Raw genomic sequence first — 10,790 nt, 5'->3', positions numbered from 1 at the left:
TGAGACACAGCGGCAAATGGGTTTGTCTGCAGAGTGTGGGCCAAGCAAGTGTCTGAGAAGAGCACACCAATGGAGCTGTCTGTTGGCTCGCTACCTGCGCAGGAGAGAGGGGGAATGCATTCTGGAAAAGTGTGTTGTATGAAAATTAAAACTGAGCCGCATGACTGATTGCAACCCCATCGAGTTTTGAGAACAGCACCTGAGCGCTAATCGGGGTAATCTCGTATCTGGTGGGGAGCCCACCTATGTCAGAGGTGGGGCGAGGGGAGATAGCAGATTGAAGCGATTTACTGCATAATATTGATCAGGGACCCTAAATTGTATTTGGTTGTATTAGTGTGTAATCTTACATTTTAGTAGCACTAAAGTACAGACCACTTTCTTCGGACCAGATTCAGCTGTTTCTGTAACCAGGTCTCGGAATCTGCAGCCGGTTCAGTGCTGATTTGTTATGAAGTGCCCAGTCCCCTCATTAATATTGATGAGGCCTTATGCATTCATGAGATACAATGTAACCTGTAAGAGAAGCAAAGCCTTTGCCGCCATCTCTGTCGTAGGTTGTAACTAGCTACATGATTTGGTGCAGTTTCCACATTTTTCTCTTTAGAGCTAGCCTGTGTTAAAAAGGAGAAATAAAAGAATAACCATTTCTCCACTCTCCTTGGATCAGATAAATCAGATAAGTACCTATGTCCTTCTAAATATGTATACCATCATCCTACCATATACCAGATAGACGAGGATTCTTTGGTTAAATATATCTTTCTTCTATCATTGTATTCTGTACAGGACGAGAGTCCGAAGAAACTCTGGTGCGAAGAAACAGCTACACAAGCATGTACCTCTGGCGAGGGAACACAGAGGCGAAGGAACCCGGAAGAAGATATCAACGACCTGGGAGAGGAAGACCCGCGTGTCAGGGCTGGAACATGTCAGAGGTGTCCAATCAAGGATCCACAAATTCCTGACTGCAGGACAACAGGGCCCGAATAAGTAAGTCAACAACACACAGGGAGTGCAGGAAATGCTAGGCAGAGCTGTGACTTATGCAAAGCACATTCTTGTCCCGGACTTCCCAATTTATTCACACTTCACTCCACCCCGCTCCCTGTCTGCAAATGGAGAGGGTGCGACTTACAATGCCCCTAGCCTGCTGTCCTTGAGTCTGAGTATGGAGTTCTGTGCCTGAGCCTTGTTCTATCTAATGCCACTAATGGTGTGTGTTTAGGGCCTTGTTTTTTGTGAACCAGGTTTTCTGTAATTGATTATGGCAAACTTCAGAATTACTTATTTTAGATGCTGAAAGGAGGATGTAGCGTGGATCCTTGTTCAACAAATTTGAAATGATTTAATAGTTGCAGTAAGGCAAGTTATGGAACAGATAGATGACTGGGATCCTGGAAAGCTACCACTCTACCCTGATAGTATGTCCAGAGGCTTATTTCTTTGAATGAGTGGTAAAGGGCCTCGGTGCCATAGTCATGCACCTGTAAAGGGCCAACATTGAATCAGTCAGCTGTTAAATGCCAAACTTGTCATTTGCCCAAGCTGGAAAAGAACACACATGGTATCTCTCTCCTGTCTCTAGATGTCTAAGACGTTTATTTCTGACCTGCACCATCCCTTGGTCATGTGAAAGCCACTGTAACGGTGGCTATGCATTGAGGATCAGTCTAACAAAAATGTTAGAACCCGTGCAGCGATAATCTTACCTTTCACATGCTACCTTGGCAAAAATATTAAAGTATGTCCATGTGCTTATATATAGTCTACACTGGGGTAAATTTTTTTTTTTTTTTTAAAGGTACATAGGAAATGGCATTTCCACTTGTATGGCCTAATTATGATTTGCTTTCTCTCTAAGGAAATGGTATATAACTCCTTGTCCATAATTAATGAAAACAAAAGCTTTTCTGTTGGCCCTGGTTCCTGTCAGGGGTGTGTACGGTTACAAGCTGAAAACGAACACTTAAAAGGTGCGTGCTTCATATTCTACCTTTCCACGTAAACTGCAAAAAATTCCCATTAATAATCCTTTTTTTTTCCATCCAAACACATGCATTGCCAAAAAGCATGCTTGTTAAGTGTATATTGTATTTATTATCTGCTGCCTTTAACAAGTGTATTTATTTGATTATAGCACAGTTGCAAGGCACTTGCAATAGTGAGTTGGCTGTACAGTATTTGCAAGATCAGCTGTCTGCTTTGACCAATCCACGGAATGTAACAGATATAACATCCTCAAAAACATGCAGTCGATCATTCACTGTACAAAAGGTATACTTTTCTTTGCCACTCTTTTAACACAGTTAAAGTTTATATAGGACAAACCTTGTAGATTTCCTGCATGAGGACTTTGAAATCTTTCTGCTTGCAATGTTTTTAAGTATGGCTGATTTATACTCCTGGAGCTAACATAGCAAATATTACATTGTTAGCCATGTACCAGATGCCAAATCAAAAACCCGCAATCTATGCATATTTTTGAGATTGTAACCTAACATAATGACAAATAGTTAATAGTTGTGTTATTTTGCAGACTGATATGCAGCAGTTGGTAAAGGACTCAAACGATCCTTCACGGTTCAGCGATGTACTAGTTCCAAAGAGAAAATTGCACAAACTCTTGGAGGAAGCCAAGTCAGAGCGGGACAGTGCAGGTTTTCTTCTCAATGGCATCAGCGAAGTACTTATTTCTCCTAAAGAACTTGCATCTGCAAAAGGTGTAACGAAGGCTCGTGCTGGAACAGCAGTCCTTGACGAGGAGAAGGTTGATGCATTGTTTGGTAAGATATTACAAATGTTCAAATTAACATTCAGTCGAGCTGGGATTGTGACAATTCATTATACATTGTGTTGTATGTTTGCATATGTGAGGTTGTATCATAACTGAACGATGACTCCATCATTGCTTAACAGCTGTCTGCAAAAGAACAATAAGAGCAATGGGGGGTGCCTTGTAATTTCTTAAGAGTTTGTGCTGATCTTGTGCTACAAATGGCATGCAAATCTGGCGCAAAGCCTTGAGTTGGGATTTCATTTGTAAATCTGTAGGTCCAGGTGTGAGGTTCTCAAACTGGATGAATGAGTGATAGCAAACTGCACTAACAAAATATACTGTGCTCTCAGCTTTTATTTAGACTGGATCAACTCCCTAATAATTAGATCAGTTGGTCCTGGTCCTAACACTTGGTTGTAAGCTCCTATTTTGATTTCTGGTCACTATGCTAGTTTCTTAGACGACTGTTTTCCAAATATGATAATTGCAAGTACAGTTCAGACTCACCCTGGCTGCCTCAATGATGGTTTTGTAAAGAAATCTGGCACTGATTACTTTCTGTTTGCAGAGGAAGCTTGCCCGCGTCTAGTGAACAGGACTATGGCCCATGCTTGTTTTAATGCATCTACATTTGTACAGTCTTTATCAAGTACCCCAGCATTTCAAAAGGGTGAAAGAGCCAGAGAAGACACACTGCTATTTGGGGCTAGAACTGTCATTGTGGACCTGGGGCTCATAGTTCATAAGGGAACTTTTTTTTTTCTTCAGCTTCTGGCCCCCTCTTCATCAATGCTTTGCTCTAAGCTGTGCCAAACTTTGACCAAGTGGCCTTAATGTTTCACTTAGGAACCATGTAACCCTAACCATATCTCATCTGGCAGACTGTATGAAATAATGGAATTGGAACTTTTGATAGGCAGCCCAGCCGTATTAAAAATCATAAAGAATGGTGGGAACATGATACTGATGTATGTTATTTTGTTTTTCCAGAGTTTATGAAGTCTGTGTGCAGTGCCAACGGCTGGTCATCACTGGACAACAGAAGTATGAGAAGGAAGCTGGCTAAAAAAATTTGCAATGCCAGAAGAGGATTAAGAAAATCTCTGCATCTAGAATCAAACCATGAAGTTGCTGGTTTTCGTTGAGCTATTTCTTCCTGTTGCATTAGCCTGGCCTTTCTTCCCCGGATCTTATTTTTTTTCTGGATGTTTTCTCTTGTTTGGTATCCTGGCCCCTGTGGGGCCAAATATGTGCTTTAGATAAATAAAATTGCATTGAAACCTCCCTTTTGATAATTTGTTTCCTTTACCACTATTTTGGTTAGTGTTTTGCAAATGGTCACCATGTCAAACAGCGTCCGATAATGCTCTGTACCTCTAAATAAGGCAAATCCCAGTGAGTCAGGAGTATGGGAGTAGTGGCACATGTTAAGCTGATCTGAATGCAAAGGTATAACATTGCTGCAGGCCACTTCTTTTATATAAAGGTGCTTGTGGTATTTCTGCAGCACAAACATAGCCAAAAATAGCAACTTGTATTTTATACAAGTGTCTACCTCTCACTTTAGAGTTTAAAAAGTAATCTTTCCAATGCAGGACAAATAATCTGAGTATTAGGACCAGATTTAGAGACGTTTTGTGTCTGGTTTGCTTGAGTTTATAATGCAGACCTGATTCAAAATTTTCGGGATTTGCAAACAAGAGCAAATTGGTATTTGGTACAACACATCCGAAATGGGAAAAGTTTCACTTTTGTGTACACGTAGTATTTTTTGGGTAATGGAAGGGTACCCTTCCATTACAAAACCTAAACTAGACTCTCGCAGACAACATTGCATTATAGTACTGGTACTGGAAATGTCATGTGATCATCCCAGAGTAATTGACTTCCATCCTGAAGCGGTTATAGAATCATCCAGGGATAATCATCAGTCATCCTTAAATTGTCTAGAGCCCATCCAGGAGTCATTCTCACTCATCCTGATGTTGTCAGTTAGTATTCGTGGAGTTGTAAAAGGTAATCACTCCCTGTCAGTGGAAGTCATCGGAACACCATCCTAGCGTAGTTTTTGTGATTACAGTAAGAGTCATCAGAACACCATCCTAGCGTAGTTTTTGTGATTACAGTAATAGTCATCAGAACACCATCCTAGCGTAGTTTTTGTGATTACAGTAAGAGTCATCCCATTTAAATAATCAGCCCTGTGGGCAGACTTCAGGATGGCCTGGGATGACGTCCCCAGGAATGGCTGGCTGAAGCCATCCAATGACTTCAGAATCACTCCAGGATGATCTTCCTTTTTGACTAGGGTGGGCCTAACTGTGTTATCTCTCTGGGGCGGGAGTAGCCCTATTCCTCGTTACTTCTCTAGGATGGCAATGGGCATGTAGGTCTAAGCCCCCCCCCCCCCCCCCCCCCCTTGAGCCCGACACTGTGTCGCCTGGCTCGGCAGCACTCATTTAAATCCGGTGCGAAGTACTCTTGTTTACGTGCCCCCTGCGTGATTGTGAGTGTCTCCGATTGTCCCTGGTTTAATTCTGGGTCTCCAACCTCCTTCTCATCGCTCGCTGCCCATATCCCTGGGAAGGGGGGGGGAGTGAGACAGAGCTCTGCTGGATTCCACTCATGGCCTCGCAGCCTGCCTCTGATTGCAGTCCCAGGTGGAGTCACAGCACCCCCCAGGCTGTGGCTGCCTTCCCCGCAAATCACTTCCTGCCAGCACAGAATTCGAGCCGGTGGTCTCTCAGGCCCAGCTGGTGTCCGGTGGATCCTGCTCCTAGCGCTTTCACCGGGGCTTCAATTGATCTCCGCTCTCCAGCGAGTGTACCGCTGTTTCTTTGCCATGCTGCTGGAGTAGTTTACGGATCTGTTTCACGGATATTTTAGCAGGGTGAGGCCGCGGAAGGTAGGAGCTTCACTGACATGCAACATCACGATCGGTGCCCAAACAACGCCACCACTATACCTCTTTTTGTTATAGTATATAGAGAGCCTGCTTCTTACACCCATGCAGCAGGATAGTGGTAAGGGTGTGGTCTGTATCTGGTGATGCTTTTTGGAACACACTATCACAAATATATTATTAAAGCATGAAGTAGTAGCACACTGCCATTTACGGACATCACATTTTCCATTGAAATAGCAACATTTCCCACTGTCAAGCAGTTTTACTGATACAACTATACAGTGTACAAATAATAATGTGTCCAAATTTGCACATCACCTAGTAAAGTGTTTTGATTTGTTTAGATCCTATTACAATCTTTGTTTCCTTCACACTTCAGAATCACAAAAAAGTGCATTCTTAACTGCTGATATATTTAAATGTTGTGTACACTTTCTGTACCTCAGCATGATTGTCAGAGAAAGACTAGTTAAATACAATCTCCATGATAAAATAAGAAGCAATTTGTAAAACTTAACTTGACATGTTTTCTTTGTCATTTATTGCACACAAATATGACACAAAAATCTAAATTTAAAGGCTTCCCGAATGTATAGAGTACCTGTTATTTGTCAGAACGGGCCAGTAGGCCAGAAAACTATCTTGTTGTGACAAAAAATGGACTTGCCTTAGTGAGTGGGTGAGTTGATTTTTTTGAGGCCTGAACAAAGAAGCAAAGAAGGTGCGAGACTTTTAGGCTGGATGTGGAGAAAGTCTCAACGATGACTCAAAGTGCTTCCAAAGGCCAGAGGGTGCTGTGATCTGAGGGGGAGTACAGAAGACTTCAAAGCTGAAAGGACTCTGTAGAAAATATAAACAGCTTAGGGTAAAAGAGAGAGCAGGCAACATAAGCAAGCTCACTAAAAAATGGAGCCGACAGAGATGGCCTATGGTAAGTGAAATAAATCCACCAAATGAACTGCATCCACTGCAGTAAGCTAAATGACATCACATTTTAATAAAGCACACTGGTCCTCATAGAAGATACCTGAAAGAAAGATAGCTGTTGACATACCTGCTACACCATTGCACTATTCAGTTTAACATCTATCTCTTACAAAATGGCTACAGCACGTGCAGTATTGTGACTCTTCGGCACACCTACTGTAGGTGGATCACTCCACCAGGTAGTATCTGGTATCCACGGCCAGCAGCGCCCAAACTATCTTTTCAGGGCTCTATAAGGATTCTGGAACTATGTCTTGTAGTAGAATGGCCTGTTTGTTTCTTGACATGCTGCGGCCTGCTTTGAATCCTTCTGCGCAGGATCCTGAAATATAATTCAAGTTTGAGATCAGACAGTGGTGAGAGCCATGGGATCAAGCCAGGAACGATGTGTTGGAGTGCTACCCAGAGCGAATGCCAATGGTTATACTTATTGCAAGATGCCTCCCATCAGATTTTGTGTGTTTCATGGACTGCCCTAAGTGGCATGTGTAAGTCCAGACGCTGGTCCCATGCTCACTGTGACACTGGAACCAAGCTGTGCCCATCTGAAGAGCACATAACTAGGGCAAAACTGGTCCTGGGTACTTGTAGTCGAGTTCAGGGAGGACCTGGCTTAGCAGTTCGAGCTGAACTGTTCCCATGAGGAGCAGGGTCAAGACTGATTTGCATATGGCTGGATCCAAACTGAGGTGGCATGGTGAGCAATAGAGTGATGGGTTGGAGTGCTACATTGAGAGATTGCCAGTGGTTAGATGTATTTCAAGCAGCCTCTAAGTTCTCACAGGCAGTAATCATTTAACCCCTTTGCTGCTAGGCCTCCCCCCATGCAAGCATTTTTTTACAATTTGGAGTAGTTCACACTTAAGCACCCGTACCTTTTGTCCACGTAATCACCATCTTCCCAGCTTTCAGGAATAAGCTGACTTCTGTCAGAAAACCAACATTTTCTAAACAGTTTAGCATTTTACTGGGACATAGCCTATTTTGCCAATTTTTTCTGCTTTCACCCTCCTTCCAGTTAGTGGTAGAAATGGGTGTGAAAGAAATAATTGATCCTGGAAAGCTATTAATTTCTGAAATGTAGAGAAAAGTCTAAATTCATCCTTTTTTCACAATGTGCCTAGCTGTTGATTTTGGACGCTAGTTCAGCCGGCACCTAGGGGAACATAGCAAACCTGTACATTTTTTAAAACTAGACACTAGAAGCTAAAAGCCCCAAACTTTCACCCACCCAGTGTCCCCCCAAGTCTCCCGATAAAGTTAGGACCTCACTTATGTGGGTAGGCCTAGTGCCCGCGATAAGAAACGACCCAAACGCAACGTGGGCATATCACCTTGTTCTCGTGAAAACTGACCCTTTTCCCACAATGTGCCTATCTGTGTATTTCGTACCCTAGCTCATCTGGGGCTTAGGGAAACCTAGCAGACCTGTATATTTGAAAAACCTAGACGCCCAGGCGAATTCAGTGTGTGGCTTATACCAAGTTCTGTTACCCAGGATCCCTTACAAACCTCAAACTTGGTAAAAAAAAACACATTTTCCTCACATTTTTGTGATGAAAGTTCTGGAATCTGTGGGGAGCCACAAACTTCCACCCACCCAGCATTCCCCCAAGCCTCCCGATAAAAATGGTACCTCACTTTAGTGGGTAATGATTCAGAAAAGGGGGTGGTGATGAACAGAGTGTCTGAATTAAGCAGACCACTCTTACCCAGTCCAAGGATCAGGGCTTGATCCATCACCGTTTTTTAGCTCACTGCACCATCCCAGCTCAGAACTTGGCTATATGCAAATTAGTCTGACCCTGGCCCAGTGCATCATGGGAACAGGGCAGACCAAACTACCAAGCCAATTCTTATACTGGGAAGGAAACAAGCTACCGGGGACCGGTTTCTGGCATTTCAGCCGTCTTCGGCCCGGCTTGCTTGAATCCTGATGGTGCAATGAGCTAGGGACTCACATCTGAGTATACCCTTCCACGCTTATGGTGGACAAAAATGGTTCAGAAAAGGGGGTGGTGATGAACAGAGTGTCTGAATTAAGCAGACCACTCTTACCCAGTCCAAGGATCAGGGCTTGATCCATCACCGTTTTTTAGCTCACTGCACCATCCCAGCTCAGAACTTGGCTATATGCAAATTAGTCTGACCCTGGCCCAGTGCATCATGGGAACAGGGCAGACCAAACTACCAAGCCAATTCTTATACTGGGAAGGAAACAAGCTACCGGGGACCGGTTTCTAGCATTTCAGCCGTCTTCGGCCCGGCTTGCTTGAATCCTGATGGTTCAATGAGCTAGGGACTCACATCTGATATACCCTTCCACGCTTATGGTGGACAAAAATGATTCAGAAAAGGGGGTGGTGATGAACAGAGTGTCTGAATTAAGCAGACCACTCTTACCCAGTCCAAGGATCAGGGCTTGATCCATCACTGTTTTTTAGCTCACTGCACCATCCCAGCTCAGAACTTGGCTATATGCAAATTAGTCTGACCCTGGCCCAGTGCATCATGGGAACAGGGCAGACCAAACTACCAAGCCAATTCTTATACTGGGAAGGAAACAAGCTACCGGGGACCGGTTTCTGGCATTTCAGCCGTCTTCGGCCCGGCTTGCTTGAATCCTGATGGTGCAATGAGCTAGGGACTCACATCTGAGTATACCCTTCCACGCTTATGGTGGACAAAAATGATTCAGAAAAGGGGGTGGTGATGAACAGAGTGTCTGAAATAAGCAGACCACTCTTACCCAGTCCAAGGATCAGGGCTTGATGAATCACCGTTTTTAGCTCACTGCACCATCCCAGCTCAGAACTTGGCTATATGCAAATTAGTCTGACCCTGGCCCAGTGCATCATGGGAACAGGGCAGACCAAACTACCAAGCCAATTCTTATACTGGGAAGGAAACAAGCTACCGGGGACCGGTTTCTGGCATTGCAGCCGTCTTCGGCCCGGCTTGCTTGAATCCTGATGGTGCAATGAGCTAGGGACTCACATCTGAGTATACCCTTCCACGCTTATGGTGGACAAAAATGATTCAGAAAAGGGGGTGGTGATGAACAGAGTGTCTGAATTAAGCAGACCACTCTTACCCAGTCCAAGGATCAGGGTTTGATCCATCACCGTTTTTTAGCTCACTGCACCATCCCAGCTCAGAACTTGGCTATATGCAAATTAGTCTGACCCTGGCCCAGTGCATCATGGGAACAGGGCAGACCAAACCACCAAGCCAATTCTTATACTGGGAAGGAAACAAGCTACCGGGGACCGGTTTCTAGCATTTCAGCCGTCTTAGTCTATTTAGCCTAAATAGTTAACAATTATTGTAACAACTGTAGTGAATTCTACAATAGCTAAAGCGTTGGATAGCGTAGGGGTAAAATTTACTATTTCCACTCCAGTGGGTGCAACAGTAGGGAAAGCATTGGATAGCGTAGGGGTAAAATTTACTATTCCCACTCCAGTGGGTGCAACAGTAGGGAAAACGCTGGATAGCGTAGGGGTAAAAATTACTATTCCCACTCCAGTGGGTGCAACAGTAGGGAAAGGGTTGGTTAGCGTAAGGGTTAAAATTACTATTCCCACTCCAGTGGGTGCAACAGTAGGGAATGCGTTGGACAGCGTAGGGGTTAAAATTACTATTCCCACTCCAGTGGGTGCAACAGTAGGGAAAGCGTTGGATAGCGTAGGGGTTAAAATTACTATTCCCACTCCAGTGGGTGCAACAGTAGGGAAAGCGTTGGCTAGCGGAGGGGTTAAAATTGCTATTCCCACTCCAAAGAGTGCAACAGTAGGGAAAGTGTTGGATAGCGTATGGGTTAAAATTACTATTCCCACTCCGGTGGGTGCAACATTAGTGAAAGCGTTGGATAGCGTAGGGGTTAAAATTACTATTCCCACTCCAGTGGGTGCAACATTAGGGAAAGCGTTGGATAGCGTAGGGGTTAAAATTACTATTCCAACTCCAGTGGGTGCAACAGTAAGGAAAGCGTTGGAAAGCGTAGGTGTAAAAATTACAATTCACACTCCAGAGAATACAACATTAGGGAAAGTAAATCTTTCATATATAAATCAAGAAATATCCAATAATAATTAATAAAAATCAAATAAAAATGTT

At 43.8% G+C, this 10,790-nt stretch overlaps 1 protein-coding gene across 1 annotated transcript; it reads left to right on the top strand.

Annotated features, from left to right (window-relative positions):
- The first annotated feature begins 654 nt into the window (after nucleotides 1-654).
- LOC147733273 (uncharacterized) lies at nucleotides 655-3,924 on the top strand. The gene is made up of 5 exons (XM_086956196.1): nucleotides 655-993; nucleotides 1,865-1,976; nucleotides 2,141-2,277; nucleotides 2,540-2,786; nucleotides 3,770-3,924. The coding sequence occupies exons 2-5, from the start codon at nucleotides 1,868-1,870 to the stop codon at nucleotides 3,922-3,924; spliced, it is 648 nt and encodes a 215-aa protein (XP_086812322.1). The 5' UTR covers nucleotides 655-993; nucleotides 1,865-1,867.
- Nucleotides 3,925-10,790: the final 6,866 nt, after the last annotated feature.

The sequence above is a fragment of the Lissotriton vulgaris genome, chromosome 2_1, assembly GCF_964263255.1.
Source record: "Lissotriton vulgaris chromosome 2_1, aLisVul1.2, whole genome shotgun sequence".
NCBI lineage: Eukaryota > Metazoa > Chordata > Amphibia > Caudata > Salamandridae > Lissotriton > Lissotriton vulgaris.
The sequence above is the reverse complement of the archived record's forward strand: the minus strand, read 5'-3'. Positions and strand labels throughout refer to the sequence as shown.

Excerpts from the sequence above, each read along its gene's own strand:
- LOC147733273 (XM_086956196.1), top strand. The coding sequence starts at position 1,868 with ATGGTATATAACTCCTTGTCCATAATTAATGAAAACAAAAGCTTTTCT. Across the intron at positions 1,977-2,140 it reads TGAAAACGAACACTTAAAAG|CACAGTTGCAAGGCACTTGC; the intron begins GTGCGTGCTTCA and ends ATTTGATTATAG. Across the intron at positions 2,278-2,539 it reads GATCATTCACTGTACAAAAG|ACTGATATGCAGCAGTTGGT; the intron begins GTATACTTTTCT and ends GTTATTTTGCAG.